The following is a 16,977-nucleotide window of genomic DNA, read 5'->3' on the forward strand; positions in this document are numbered from 1 at the left end:
ATTTTATTGGCAAGAACATAATATATATATGTGCAATGTATGTAAAAATCACAATGTTTAATTGTATTAATTACAATAAACAAAAATCAGTTAATTTAAAATAAAGTAATGATATTGTAGCGAATATTTTTCCGGCAATTCCCCTATTACTTCTGGGCTTCCCTGTATGTTATTAAATGTGATACAAGAGATTAATCTTTGCTGCAATGATTTCTAAGCCAAGTACATTTAATACAAAGCGTAGAAGAGAAAAGATTCATCTTTTAAGACGGATGCTTTTTATTATAATCATATTAACATTTCTCTTAAATCATTTCTGTTTTAGGCTTAAGTGTGGATCCACTCCGTACCATCAAGGGTTTTTGAAATCAAATACGACGGAATCGGGTAGTTAATCCTTATTTTCGTATACTATACTGTGTGTTCTGTCCAGTTTAACTATTTTTTCTGGATCGGTTTACAGGAGAAAAAACCCCACTATCGTATGATAACAGATAATTCGCCTTCGACTGAAATTCCTGATAAAGGTTCTTCGCATACTGGACCGAATTCGAACCCAAGTCTTACCAACCAACGAGCGTCGTCGTTGAAACAACATTGAGTTATGGAGGGTTTTCCTTATATGATATATCTAAAAAAATTCAAATTTCTGTTTCGTTTATGTATTTTGTAACAGCATCTGATAATATCACAATCTATCCCTAACACAAAGAAATCCGCCACATAAGCGCATACGATTTGTGGGATAAAACTGAGATCTTAATAAAATTTCTCTGTAATCTACTTTGGTTAATAACATTCAACTTTTAATATTAAAATGAGTAATTGTCATCGAAAACTTTTATTTCCTAACAAAATTGTTGAAATGATCTAAGAGATATGGACAGTTCCTATTTTTTTGTGCAGATAAATTTCCAAACCATTCCCATGACGATGGGTCATTAATCATTGTAGGAAAAACGGAAATCAAGAACATCTAATTGCAAGGCTGCAATGCAAGGAATCCTCCCATGATCATCGAAGGATTTCAGAAATCAAAATGAGTAGCATTTCAGATTAGAGAGCGATATAGGGCGGTTCGAAAGTAATGCATTTTTTTAAATGATAATTAGTACTAAAAGAAACTCCTTAACATGGATAAGACGTGAACATCATCCCTTTCTGTGAAATAACAATAAAAAAAGATTTAGATAAATTTTAAGAGAAACATATCTATCGGAAGTAAGAAATCTTTCCGAAAATTAATAACCACATGTTTCACATGCACAACTGCCTACAAAATGCTCACATTTTTTTCATCTGGAAAGAGTTTTGCATGAAGAGGAAATATGCTATCCGTTAAAAAAGTAGGGCAGTTGTTGGACAGCTAAATATTTTTACTTCATTTATCTGATCTAGTCTTGTTTATCAATTCAAGAGATTTTTCAGATTTGTCTATAGATAATGATCCATTTAGCGGCATATACTTGTGAACAAAGAACATTTCAGTTTACAGTGAAAACTAAATTTTAGTGTGCGTATTCACTTGATTAAATATTTGAACTTGTCAAGTGTAGAACCGAAATGTTACTAAACATATATTATGTTGAATGAAATATTGGAGCTGCACTGTATTCGAAAAAAACAAATCATGCACATTTTAATAGCAAGTGGGCGCTATTTTGCCTTTCATTATACTCTTCATCAGTTGATAATACGAAACTGATATTTTGGACGATCCTTCCTCCAACATAACCACCAGGCTATGTAAAGGTTGAGCAGGCAAGTCTGTTCAAAAGGGAAGGATACTGTCTGCTCAACTTCTTGAAATATAAATACTGAAACGGTACTAGTAGTATTATTTCTTACATGAATCATGTCCACGAATAATTGTAAACCCAGTACGTTATTACGGTGGGTGGGGTGAGATTAGATAATTCAGAAACCTTGCTATATCTCTTTAGATCTCAAAAACAGTAGGATGGTGGTTTTATCGGCAGGTGAAAATTTCCCACCTAAGGACATGCACAAATATTTATTGCCTGGGGGAATTCAAACTCATAGCCTGTGTCGAGGAGTGGGTATGTTGCTCATTCGGGCTAGTATATGTCAGTTACACAAAGAAAAAAAAATATTACGTCAAATCAAGTAATACTGAAGCGAGAATAATTTTGCTTTGTTGGTAAGGAAAATTCACGCAAGATTTAAATTTAGCGCCATTTGTGCGGTAAAGTGTTGCCAACGAGAAAAAAAAGACAGCGTGACAGCTGACAGTTCAGGGTTATTAAAAATGGAGCGCTACACGAAAGAACAACGCATTTTCATTGTTGAGCAATATTTTAAAAATAATGAAGGTTTGGCAGCTACTGTTCGCAATTTTCGTACAAAATATGGTCGGAATAGTGATTTAACTTCATCAACTGTGAAAAGATTAATTAAAACATTCAAGGAAACTGGATCAATTAGTGATCTTATACACTCTGGCCGTCCTTCAACAAGTCGTTCAACAGAAAACATCGAAGCAGTTCGTGAGAGCGTTGCTGCGAGTCCAGGTACATCAATTCGGCACCGTGGTCTTGAATTGGGCATTTCGAGAAGCTCTCTACAGCGTATTCTCACGAAAGATTAGCATCTGTATGCTTACAAAGTTCAATTGACTCAAGAACTGAAGCCTACTGACCACACACAGCAAAGAGAGTTCGTTGAATGGATTATGGAACAACAAGTGGATGGTTATTTTTCGAACAAAATCATCTTCAGCGATGAGGCTCATTTTCATCTTGATGGCTTCGTTAATCGACAAAATTGTCGCATTTGGGGTTCAGAAAATCCACGAGTGATTGTTGAGAAACAAATGCATCCACAACGTGTCACTGTTTGGTGCGGATTTTGGGCTGGAGGCATCATCGGTCCATTCTTCTTCGAAAATGTGGCTGGTAAGACAATAACAGTTAATGGTGCTCGCTATCGCGACATGATAATCCAGTTTTTTGTGCCTAAATTGCAAGATATGGATGTGGACGACATGTGGTTTCAACAAGACGGTGCCACATGTCATACAGCGCGAGAAACAATTCAATTACTGCATGAGTCATTTCCTGGTCGTGTAATTTCCCGTTTTGGTGATCAGAATTGGCCGCCTAGATCATGTGACTTAACGCCGTTGGACTTTTTTCTTTGGGGTTTTTTGAAGTCTAAGGTTTATGCCAACAAGCCCACGACCACCCACGCCTTGAAGGAGGAAATTGAGCGCTGTATCAACGAAATTCAGCCACATTTATGCAAAACGGTCATGGAAACTTTCGACAAAAGAGTGCGTATGTGCCAGCAAAGCCGTGGAGGCCATTTACCCGATATGCTATTCCATGCATAACCCTATACTGTATACTTTATGAATCAATAAGAAATTACAATTTTTAATTAAAAACCTGTGTTTTCTATCAAAATTACTTCTTGAGTGAATTTTGGGACACCCTATATATATTTGAGAAAGAAAATAAAATTAAAACAGGTGACGAAAGAATTTCGAAGAGAAAAAATTGGTTTTAAAAAATTTTAAATGAACTTTCGGAATACGATTATTCCAAAACAAGCGTTCTAAATTACAGAAAGTGTATTGGGTATTCAAACTTTATGAATTGTAGACATAGAAAATAAACGAAACTATTAAAAAGTGGCAGCTGGAAACGAAATTAATGTGAAGTTTTTAACTGCAAATAAAACCACATGAATTCCCAAACAGGAGCATTAAAATCTATATCCAAGCAAGCAGTGTTATGTATTTAAATAAAAATTGCATATGGCCATCTTTTTTGTAAACCTGAGTTAAATGTAAGCATGAACCAAAGGTCTGACCATAATAAAAAGGGGAAAAATTGCTTCCAGGTTTGGAATCTGGAATGCATCCTACCATTACTCATCTTGTTTCTCAGGATAACTTAGTGGAGGTGGTGCTGACTGTTGTAAGTTTGGGGCAGTTTTGACGGAGTGTTTGGCTAATTTCAGTGTGCAGCTGTCAAAGTGTTAATAATGAAAATAAGGATATATATTTATATGCATATAAAACTTGTAATGAAGGTGGCAACTTATCCAACTTAAAACGGTATTATTTTTTCAACTAACACACAAGAAAGATAGTATATATACTGCATTTTACTAAAATGGCTTGAGTCCTGTTTCTTGAAAAGCTGAAAGCAGGCATTAACTTTGAAGGGCGAAATCACTCTTGTAACTTAAGCGGCAAGTTGCTATCTTTGTACACAACACCGGTTCGGAGAAAAATATAGCTCCTACAACGGTTTTCTTTATTCTCTTAGGATAAAGCTCGTTTCACCAGGTATACTCAACTCTGTTATAGCTAGCCTATATGATCGTTTTTTTAAATCGAAACCGATGAGTGTCGCTATTTGTTTATTCAAGAGTACACACCGATATGCCTAATATTTCGTATCTTTTAACCCCCCCCCCCCCATAAACAGGATGGGGGACTAAAGCACATTTATAGATGGGGGTAGATGTTGAATAACTACTCTACCCTAAAGTGATGGCTCACATCAAGAAATGAAAATCTACCGCAAGTATCCATGGTGACAGTGGGATTTAATCCCACAACCAATAGGCCGAAGACTTACAACGAAGAGAAGATACTGGCAAACCAGTCCACGTCACTTAAGTTTTATCTGGACTCCTAGTTTGACATCATATTCAAGATCTTAAATATATTTTTATCTATATGTATTTATCGTTGTATAAATTATAACAACAGCTTCAACTGCCTCAGCCACTAACATTCTCAAATCTTCTTCCACAAGTAATAAAAATGCTCTTTGTTATTAATTTTGGAGCAATGCAATTGTGTTGTTCATGCATTTTTTTGTCTGTGTAAACCATAAGAATGTCAAAAGAAGCCGCTACTGTATGTTACTTCCAGTATCAGTTTTCAGTAAGCCATGCTGGTAGAGAAAAAAAAATGCAATTTTCGATAATGATACAATTGTCAGTTTTTTTTTCTATTTGTCCTATGCCCATTAACGGATGATTAGTTAGAAAGGCTGGCAGACAATTATTGTTGTTAATGAAAGAGTTCGTATTAAATTTAGATTGAAAAATGACTTAAATTTGTTATGCAAAGATTACGCAGAAAACGTTCTGCGTATGGAAACCTACGAATTCTCTTTTGCATTATTTTGAAATTACGCCCTTTCTCAATTTTTAATTCCCCATCAACGAGATAATATTATATCAGACTTAACGTGGATGACAACAGAAACTGAAGATTCCATCCATGGAAAACTCATTAACAAGTAGTTATTCGTGAACAGAATTCAAACAGTAGTTTGGGTTCGCTTACGCCGAGGTAAAATGCATGGAAACAATATATATATATATATATATATATATACACACACACACACACACACTGTTTTTTGTCGGTTATAATATATGACGAGCATTTCATTCGCCTTTTGCTTCGTTATATTAACGAATTTTGAATTCATTTCTCGATACACATTTCATGTATATTCTATTAATAATGAGTGACATATTCCGTTTTAGCCATTTAAAATAAAAGAAAACAATACGGATCCAAAATAAATGTCAATCCGAGAGTTACCTTTCATTGCGTTTCTCTCTGCTATTTCGCAGGATTCAGTGACGTCACTTCCTGCGAGTCACTGACTAAATGAGATAGACATTACATGCCACAAAGTAGACGTTTCCAAATTGCATTAATACCAGCAAATATGCTTATCGGTGTGATTTAATATCGTTAATACCGTTATCTTCTAACTGGATATCTGTAAACCTTGCTTTGTAGCTCACCTGTCATCTGCAGGAACAAAGGTCGTAGGATTACGCGGTATGTAACAAGAAATTATAAAGCGCTACTTGACGGCTCTGTCCTCAGTAGTTCGACAGGGCGAGAGAAGTCTGACAAATGGTTTTAAGCTAGGAATTTCAACGTTCGGATCAGCATCCAATTCCAAAGAAGACTCGTTAACATCCAAAAAATATAGCTCGACTTGTCTCATACTATGTGACAGATAACTTGTAAGAATTCATTAAAAAAAAGATAAACACTTCTAGCAAATTATCCGTAAGGAGAAAAGGTCATATTCTATGATAATAAAAACTCTCCGATCTCTAACATGATTCTTCCTAAGTCTACAATGAGAAAATGTAGGAGAGTGGGAGGAGGGCGACAACAGTTACACATCTAAAACTAAAACAACCATTATCCACTATCGGGTTGGCATCGCGATTGGTTCCGACTCCTAGTGATATTAATTCAACTTACCGACAAAGAAAAACAGTCCGTGTAGATTGGCACCAGCTAGAACGTAAATGTGAAGGAGTATTCGCCAAATAAGTGAAGTCGGGTTTTCCTCAAGAAATACAACTAACTTCCAAATTATAGTTCTGAATTCGTCTATGTCGGTGCACTTCCGTCATACTAATTATAAGGAGAAAAAAAAAAACAGCAGTAGGTTAATCATGAACGGTTTACCAAAAAATATCCCTCCCATTCACCTCCTGATGATTGGCGTGCATATATTCATATTTGTTACCTCCCCTATTATTCTTAATTGTTAGAATGCATTGAAATAGCATATTAAATATTCACAGCGGTACTGACATGTGGAATAGTGCTCTTTTTTTATATCAAACAAGTCTCAAAGCTGAGGACAATGGAGCTAACGCTTATGTTGGTCAGTGACAAAGAAATCTGTTCAGCTTTCTTTAATTGCAAGAAGTTGAATTCACTGGAAAACGCTATACTATATGTATAGCGATCAGCATGTGATCGTCTTCATATATGATTGAAGAATGTGGAGGGTGGTGGCTGCCAATTCAGGTGGAACGGTGCCTAGAAAATACCTATAAATAGCATAACACAAAAACACAGTGTCTAGGAGGAAAAAATTGCTGAAAGTTACGAAGTTCTCCCATTTGGGACCTCCAAATTCTTATGGAGGTCCCAAATGGGAGAACTGTATTCTAAGGTTGCGAGAATTTGGGATATATGAAGTGTTGAGAGTTGTATGGGTGAGAAATAGTGGGTGGAAAAGAAAACAGCACATTTTCTGGAATCTGAGGAGTTCAGTTCAAGAAGAAATATTAGCTGAACTGGACATCGGAACAGTAACAAACGGATGTGGATGAAATGACTTTCTTCCACAAAATTACAGGATCATGTTTTGGTAGCACTGACATTCACTTGAGAAAGGTGAACTAGCCACTGTTTACGACTCCGGTTATCAAAGATCTAGAATGAATGATATGAGCATACGGTTTCTCAAATGGGGAAGAAAAATGCAGTGGAATGCACTGTCAGGCGTAAACTATGGTAAGGATTCGAGGTTCACTAGAGAAGGTCATTAACGTATAAGAAGGGTGCGGTTGAAAGCACAGAGCATCTCAGGTACTCCAGCAGTTTAGAGAGAAATCCGATGAGAAGAAACCGTTTAACATGAAACATATTGGACGACCAGAGATTACGCTGGTGAATCAGTCACAATGGGTTGGAGGAAGGTTATGAGACGGTAGCTTGGTGTGGAAGTCTATGCCAGACTTGATCGGAGCCCTTGGAATATCAAGAGCTAATGCATGAGCTTCTTCAAACTTTTCCATATATCCAAAGGTAGTTTAGTTTGACTGGGGAGCGGGGGATCTTCTCTGTAGCAAGAGTGATGCAGTCTATACCAGAGATCAGTAATTAATCGGTGGGCCTCCAGACGGTGAAAGGTTTTCCCGTCAATGACCCTCTCCATTACTTTATCGAGTATTGAGGTGGACTATCGAACTTCAGTTTGTCTAATTTATCTCCCATTTAAATGGACAGGCTGTATAAGGCTTGCTTCTGTACTGTTCGACAAGTATTCGTACAAATATCGAGTCCAATGAATCTAGGATCCGCTTAAGTAGGATCTCATACCGACTAGACTCGACCCTGGACCGCTTAAGACGAAATGAATGCACGTCAATCCAAAGACATGAGAATGCGAAATACTGCGGGGGGGGGGATTGATTTTTAACTGTTACTGTGGCGCATTTCTTCAAATACCAGTGTGTTAAATTTATTCCGTAGTTAACATATCGGTAGAGTAGCAGGGGAAAAAAAAAAAAAAAAAAAAAAAAAACAGACCATGTATTAAGGAAGTTTGTCTAATGTGAATAATATGTTTTTATTCACCATCCATGAGATAATAGAGAAGTGCTTATTTTTGCAGGTTTAAAATAGTTAAAATAGTTTATCAGTGCTTATTTTTGCAGGTTTGCAGAAAACAATTTACTTATCCTCCCCCCACTTTATCTGTTCAATTGATTTCAAATCTGTATCTGAAAGAGGGCAGGAGTCGAGAGCCACTTCCTTCTACTTCTAATGCTTTATACACGGTGATGAAAGCTATTATCAATATATTCAAGTTATATAGTTAAAATACGTTTCGTTAAATATAACAAAAAAAATGATCGGTGACTATCAGCGAGACAGCATGAAAATGATAAAAGAACAGGCAAAAATTATAAAATATGTTCTAACACAAACTGATAATGACAAGACTTTTTTTTATCTAACGTGACTGTGCGATTAACACAATAATTATATCATTCATATAAATTAGCAAAAATTAGCGTAAGGTGAAATTCCACGAATTATTGTGCAACTATACGTGCGCTTTACTTACTCGATGGAACGAAACACGTTAAAAACTATCCACCCCCTAAAACGGCATGAGATTCACCGCAGCTACACTTCTAAGCAGAAAGCAACATGGAAATTCTACTTTTTTTCTTTCTTTTTTTTTTTTTTTTCAATTCATGGCTATTAATGTACACTAGCTGTCCTACAGTAAAACTTTCAGTTAAACTTATATTGAAGAATATTTGTAATGAACATTAGAAAGAAACCCTACCTCAGCCTTAATGTTTCGTGTTTTCATTGTCAGAGTCAAACAGCACAGTTGAATACAATTAATGTTTACACTCACAACAAAAATCACTATTCGTTATTATTATACGTGCATATATTATTCATATTAACAAAATAAATGTTTTGAATAGTCACTAATCAAAACCATTCTCATTATTAGGACTGTTCCAAGTGTCATGGAGTCATGCCGCAAGGTGACATAGCCATTATAGCTCCTAAGTTTGGAGAAAAGATAGCCTGGCATCCCGCATGCTTTGTGTGCGTAACTTGTGATGAACTATTAGTGGATTTGACGTATTGTGCAAAGGAAGGGAAATTGTACTGTGAGAGGCATTACGCTGAGCAGCTAAAGCCCAGATGTTCCGCTTGTGATGAGGTAAGATGGGTTGATTCCTATAAGCTGAAAAACAAAAAAAAAAGATTTTAGCGCCTAACTTTTGTTTAATGATGAGTTTTTTTAACGAAGTGTGTAATAAGAATGCAAGAAAAAAGAGAGGATCATATAATGATAGCTGATAAATGAATATCAAAGAAAATATGATACGTTACTCGAGTCCAACATTATTCTGTTTATCCTAGTGCTGTCTGTTTTATTGTTTCGTTACAAACATTTCAAGAGTTCGAAATATATCACAACGAGTATTCATATGGAATAGAAGAAGTAAGCACTGAGTTCACATTAAATGAAGAACGAACACCAATATATTTACGGTTTCAAACATACTGTAATACTTAATCCTAAACTGAATATATTCCAAGGGCTAAAATAAAGAAAAATATTGTAATAAGTCTTACATTAATCAGAGTAAAATTCAATAATATAGTGACAGAAAACCCACCTGCATGTACTGTTCCGCATCCAAAAGTACTTTAAGTCTGATGCGTTATTTGGACATAGACTACCGTAGGCTGTGATTATTTGTAATTACAAACGATGCAATTTGAGATTATGAGGCCAGTGAAGTATGTCTGTTAATTATACAGTGTTCTGGCCGGTTGAACGAATTTTATTTTGAAACCAGTATATGGAAATATTTGTTTTGAGACTGATAAACATCCGCTAACAGAAGTCATTTATTTATTTCGTAACTGCAAAACTAGCTTGAGAGTAAGCACATGGATTTGATATTGATATTACCGGACTATACTGAAAATTAAATCTACAAGGTTACAACTTAACGAGAGCCACTCCTTTCCGATAATAGAAAAATCTACAAACCCACGTGACGTAGTGTCACGTGAATTGCGTCATAGGATGTGACGTTAGTGACGTAATACGCCCCCACGCGGAAAAAAGAAATCAATATGCAAACAAGTAAACAACGTCAAATTTCAAAATAAATAAATCAAACACTGCAAAAATGCCGCATATCACATAGAAACCAATAATAAAAAGAACACGACGACATTAAAAAAACCACACGGACAAAATTAAACATAATAAACTAAAAAAACATAATAAACATAATAAAAAAAATATAACAAAGAAGGCAACAGACACTTCAATATATTTGTGTGGGGATTAAGAAACAAAAAGTTGACTATAGAAGCATGAACTGAAGAAACGAGCCAACCGAAGAAATACCACCGGTACCATCAACAACATGAGGAATCTCAGCACAAGGAACAACAGAAAGAAGAAAACAGCATCGAGTATCAGAAAGAGAAGAGACACCACCATTGCCATCAAAGACATTAACACAGAAGCATGTACAAAATGCAGTATAAAGATATTATGATATACAGAAATTACAAGTCAAGCGAAAATTGGTACAAGGTTTAAAAAGTAAACGAAGATCCGAAAGAAATAATGACATTGACATACGGAAAACGTCATACTCCAGACAGCAAATAATAAAAAAAAAACGATTTTTTTATGTGGCTCCTACACACGAAAAGTTTATTTGAAAACCTAGGTAAATTTGTACCGTGCTTGGGCTAAGATTTTTTTTCCTATCTTGATTGATTTTATATATATATTTTTTATTTTTACCTAGTTCGAAAGCCCTGCTCTAGAGACTAAACATGTAACTTTTTAAGCCATTTCAGATCTCCAATAAGCTGGGAAGTGGTCTCACACTGGACTGTGAAACTCATCTCCCATTGATGTCAATCACAAACATCCATGCCTTCTGTTTGATTCAAAATCACAGCCTATTGGGTGCAGAGCCGATATCAAACCACTTAGCTAACAAGAACCGAAAATAAATGAAATGGAGAAACGATAGTAGACTGGTCTTTATTCTGACGAGGAATCAGTATAAATCGACATGACATATGAAAAAAATTAAGAAAATCAGGAGGAGGAAATAAAATTGCTGAAATAGACGGAACAAAGATCGAAAAGACAAAATAAAATAATAATAATAAAAAAGAAACATTTTTCTCAATTTTCTAGACACACATCTAGAAAACTTAGAAACTCAGGAAAATAAAACAGAGTAACAGAGTAACGTTGCAACCAATCCACATCAAGAAATACTACTAGAAACACCATATCCCCCCCCCCCCCCACAAAAGGACTTCAATAAGAAAAACCAAACACCTCAGTAAACATAATGTAATCGAATCGATACCATGACTGCAAGTGATCAATAACATGACACCTGCGTAGGTCCTGTGGTTTTGTTGATCTCAGGTATCGGTGAAGAGTAGCTTCATAAAGCGTTACCTTATTACAGACTAAGCAACGGCAGTATTTGCACCTACTCTAACACATCATTAGATACATAGGCCGCTGCTAATAACATGCATTATCCCATCTTTTTTTTTTTATATAAATATGTAACCCACGAACCAAACATCTCAAGATGCATAGCACATCAGTGTGGAGTGTACGTTTAAAAAAGAGTACGAAAAAACAAGAAATTTGTTGATATGTTTTACTGTATAGATGAATATTATGGATATGGCCTTTGGAGAAGACTGAGTGCGAAGGGCTGTTGACATGAACAGGTAGATAGAACGAAAGAGGAAGACGAGAAGAAGATGGTTCGATAAGTTTGGAAGTGGATGGTAAATGGATGTTGACCAGTAGTTGCAGTTATTTTTACTGTTTTGGAAGAAAGTGGAAGCAGCATAGCTAATTTAGAAGACAATTGATCATGAAGATGTCTGTAAAATAAATGTCCTGTAAGGAAGCGGATTTCTTATGTAAGTAGTGAACAGGAAATTCCAGCGTACTTTTCCATAAACTTCGGTTTGTATGGCTAAAGTTTCATATATGTGGAAAGTTTTTTACCTTGGGTGTATTATAAGTTAAAAATACGTCAAAAATACTTTTATACTTGGTATCTTTAACACACACACACATACATACATATATATATATATACACACAGGGTGTCCCAAAATTCACGCAAGATTTAAATTTAGCGCCATTTGTGCGGTAAAGTGTTGCCAACGAGAAAAAAAAGACAGCGTGACAGCTGACAGTTCAGGCTTATTAAAAATGACCACACACAGCGAAGAGAGTTCGTTGAATGGATTATGGAACAACAACAAGTGGATGGTTATTTTTCGAACAAAATCATCTTCAGCGATGAGGCTCATTTTCATCTTGATGGCTTCGTTAATCGACAAAATTGTCGCATTTGGGGTTCAGAAAATCCACGAGTGATTGTTGAGAAACAAATGCATCCACAACGTCTCACTGTTTGGTGCGGATTTTGGGTTGGAGGCATCATCGGTCCATTCTTCTTCGAAAATGCGGCTGGTAAGGCAATAACAGTTAATGGTGCTCGCTATTGCGACATGATAATCCAGTTTTTTGTGCCTAAATTGCAAGATATGGATGTGGACGACATGTGGTTTCAACAAGACGGTGCCACATGCCATACAGCCCGAGAAACAATTCAATTACTGCATGAGTCATTTCCTGGTCGTGTAATTTCCCGTTTTGGTGATCAGAATTGGCCGCCCAGATCATATGACTTAACGCCGTTGGACTTTTTTCTTTGGGGTTTTTTGAAGTCTAAGGTTTATGCCAACAAGACCACGACCACCCACGCCTTGAAGGAGGAAACTGAGCGCTGTATCAACGAAATTCAGCCACATTTATGCAAAACGGTCATGGAAAATTTCGACAAAAGAGTGCGTATGTGCCAGCAAAGCAGCGCAGGCCATTTACCCGATATGCTATTCCATGCATAACCCTATACTGTATACTTTATGAATCAATAAGAAATTACAATTTTTAATTAAAAACCTGTGTTTTCTATCAAAATTACTTCTTGCGTGAATTTTGGGACACCCTGTATATATATATATATATGTAGAAAGTTTTTTACCTTGGGTATAATATATGTTAAAGATACCAAGCTATTTTAAATATAAACCCGGTTTTAATCCATTTCCCAAGTAAGCAAACAGACAAGTAAGTCAAGTTTGCTCTCGGGTCACCCAGACTTGCACTACTTGCAGGCGCAAACTTGACTTACTTGTCTATATATATATATATATATATTTTTTTTTTTTTTATTTAGGCCACATTTCACACATGTGGACGAATTAGTAAACCGAACTGTAGATTCTTCGTTCCGCAGATGCGACGCACACTGCTTGGAAAGAAATAAATAGACACCACAGCGCGAGAAACAAACAGCGATAACTCCCACACCTTAATAGGATGTAGGACCTCCTATCGCTGCGAAAACTGCAGCTATCTTACGGGGGGGGGCATACTTTCCACAAGCGTACGATAGCGATCAATGGGAATTTTGGACGATTCTTCCTGTAGGTCATTCCTCTGTTAAATGACAGCAACAGCCTTATGACGCGGTCCATTCCTTGTTGAAAGAGACAATGGTCAGTTCAGTAGAAACGCCACAAAGTAGGAAACATTGCATTGTCCAGAATGTTCTAATAGCTCTCGGAATTCATTGTTCGTGCCACTACAAACAGAAGTTCGAGGCCAAACCAGGATAAACAGAACCATACCATCACACTGCCACTTCCGAATTTCACAGTTGGGGTTACGTACGTTGGTAAGAGACGTTCACCAGGAATCCGCCGTACCGATCCATCTGCTTGGAAGAAGGTGTAGCGTGATTCGTCACTCCATAACGCTGCTTTCCAAGCTTCAACGTTTCACTGTGCAAGCACTTTATTCCGCTGAAGATGGCGCTGCTTGTTTGTTTGGGTAACGTGGGGCTTGCATATTGCGGACCTACTATGGAAAAAACCCATGTTGTGAGCCTCGGTTTTGAATGTTTCTGTGAAGATTCATGTTCCTCTCGATTCCTGGAACTCCGCATTCAACTTGCCTGCCGACGAATGGCGCTTTTTATGTATTATACTTCGTAGCACCATACGGTCAAGTTCCGTGAATGGGTCGTCCATGCGGGTAGCACCTGCAGTTGACTACCTGCGAACCCATCTCCGTATGATATCACTGTTTGTTGATCTGAGATGGCCCAATTTGTCAACAGTTTGCCGAACAGATAGACCTGCAACATAGCATCCTATCACAATGGCTCTTTCAAGCACCATCAGTTCCCTTCTTGCAGCCATTTCACCAGCCACAGTTGCACTAACTTGAGAGTATTGTATCCCTTCAATTTATGTCGGCTACGAATACGTGACTCGTTACATGGCACGATGCATCTTGTCCGTGGGGATGTCGAGTGACTTCTTTCCAAGCAGTATATTTACCATGAGGTCGAACAAGAAACCCAATATTGGGGATGCTTCAGGCATAACAGCATTGTCAGACCATTCTTCTTTGCCATCATGTGACAAACCATGCATACTTAGATATATTTTAAATTGGATACATTCAGATGGATCCACTCCTTGGTTACCGAGTCTGGCCTTGTCTCAGTCTAAATTTGGTTTGCCTTTTGAGGTTATGTGAAAGGCAAAATTAACTCCACGAAGACACATAATACTAATACTGTTCAGCTGAAAGGACATCACGTCAACATTGTCTTCTGTATCTCCTGAAAATGAAAAGCAGTAAGCGCACGAACACTAAATAGCGTTATGATTTAATCAGTGATACAAATAGTGCGAAGACGGAGTGTCAGTGATGCTGAACTATCAAAAACTACATTAATCCCCTTAAAATACCAGCATGTTAATCTATCACATATCGTTTGAAAGAGAGGCGTAATGATCATATAATCTATGTAAACACTTCACTTTTTTTTACCTTCTTCATTAAATTTTTACATGGTATCAAAGTTATTTCATTCTATGTCGACACCTGTATATCATGCTTTTGAATACAAGAGAAACGAAGTTAGCACTTTGAGAAATATCTTGCTATTATAATTGTTACTAAGATTAAATAAAGATTACAGGTTCGAGTTCTGTCGCAGGGGGATGTATCTATAGGCCTGGTTGACTGAGTGGATGGTGTCTCCGCTCACCAACCAACAGCATATGGCTTCGAATCCTGCCATGTATATTTGTGAATAGCATTAGGTGGTGAAATGCATCCCCCAGTGTGAGAATATCATTCTCTTTATTGGAGGCAGAAGTGGCTTGAAAAGTGTTTGCACACACACACTCTCTCTCTTGACCCTAAGTTGATTATAGATAATTTCTTTTCGGTATCGTAGTTTCACAGTAAGATAACTTACGGCGTACTAAATACCCTAGGTGGATCAAGGGGAACTCTTCTCGAAAGAACGAACATGTTTTCAATGCGAGTTCCACTCACAAAACTATCCTCCGTATTTCAGTGGGTTTGGATGATGTCCTTCAGTAAGAAAGACCTGCGTTCAAATCCCGTTTAGGGTGTGAAGAACCTTTATCACGTATTTTTTCAAGTGAAAGTAAGTTAGCTGGTCTTATCTGGTGTTGGCACGTTTTCTCCTCCGGGAAGCTCATCATTTCCATCCGGTATACAGACAAACCATTCAGAAAAACACACGCAATTTACATATAAAATAACTATACGGACAGGGCTGACAATTCCACTGAAGGCATTCTTGGATAAGAAATCCAAGAATGTCTTGGGTAGTCGTGAGCGTTTAAGGGCCTCTTGAGGACCGTGAAAGAAGAAGAATTCCACTCGCAAAAGTTGTAAACTTTGACACAGTGAATAGTTTAAAGGTTATATAATTCCGAACCCCTGTTCTACAGACAAAAATATAACTTTTTTAAACGACTCCGGTTCCCACTAGGGAGGGTAGTGGTCTCACGCCTGGCGGTGAAAGAGAGAAAGAAAAGTATTTCACTCTCCCCCACTTTTTGACAAAATTCCACCTATTTTCGGATTGATTTTCACATCTAACTTATCCTGGCATAAACACATCACGCGTCCATAGCCTCTTTAGCTTCCAAAGGGCTTGGTATTTTCTGTCTTGTTTTTTTCCTTTGTTCTAAATAGCTTCTATTCTGTTCAACTCCTCTAACACTTTATAAATCCCAAATCTCCCCAACATTAGAATATTGTTCTCCTATTTCGGGTAGAGCACCAAACCCCCCCTTCAGAATGCGTGATTGTATCCAGAATAAAGCTATTCACTTAATATATGACGTCTCTCTCTCTCTCTCTCTCTCTCTCTCTCTCTCTCTCTCTGTAATTTCCTCTTATCTCTACATCGGGTTTTCTTTACACCATTTCCATGGAAGCTGCTCCACTGATTGGCTACCACAATTCCTCCTCCACCTCCTACTAATCAATACAGTTCAACTTCCAATTCAACAAGCCAACTTCTCACCTTCTTCCTTCATTCAATTTACATCTGTCCTTTGGAACATTCTCTCCCATATCGTTTTCCTCATGAATACAAAATCTCCACTCTTCAAGAAGCACATTAACGAATTCCTTACTTCTCTCTCTCTCTCTCTCTCTCTCTCTTTCTCGCTAACCACATGCTAACACACAGCACTATAGTATTATAGGTCTTGAAAACTGTCTTATGTATTGGGTCGATATAAAAAAATATGCTAAACTCCAACCTACAGCCTACTCGGTGCAAGGCGCAGACTCTATCCAGTTTTTACGAAGACCGGCTACTACAGGTAGCCGGTCTTCGTAAAAGTGGATAAAAACTGGATAGAACTTCGTAAAATAGAAACAAATCACGCTAAAAATAGAAAAAAAAAACGATATA

The 16,977-nt window shown here is 37.1% G+C and overlaps 1 protein-coding gene across 3 annotated transcripts in view; it reads left to right on the forward strand.

Annotated features, from left to right (window-relative positions):
- The window catches only part of LOC150094339 (four and a half LIM domains protein 2-like), a 235,278-nt gene that overhangs the window by 127,338 nt on the left and 90,963 nt on the right, over positions 1-16,977 (forward strand). For all 3 annotated transcript variants that reach the window (XM_090412366.1, XM_090412367.1, XM_090412368.1), the window contains one exon: positions 9,072-9,287. In XM_090412366.1, the coding sequence (XP_090268492.1) occupies positions 9,072-9,287 (216 nt within the window). The remainder of the gene's footprint in view (positions 1-9,071; positions 9,288-16,977) is intronic.

This window comes from Typopeltis vanoorti, chromosome 22 (assembly GCF_054136105.1).
Source record: "Typopeltis vanoorti isolate ZY-2024b chromosome 22, IOZ_Tvanoo_1.0, whole genome shotgun sequence".
NCBI classification, from domain to species: domain Eukaryota; kingdom Metazoa; phylum Arthropoda; class Arachnida; order Uropygi; family Thelyphonidae; genus Typopeltis; species Typopeltis vanoorti.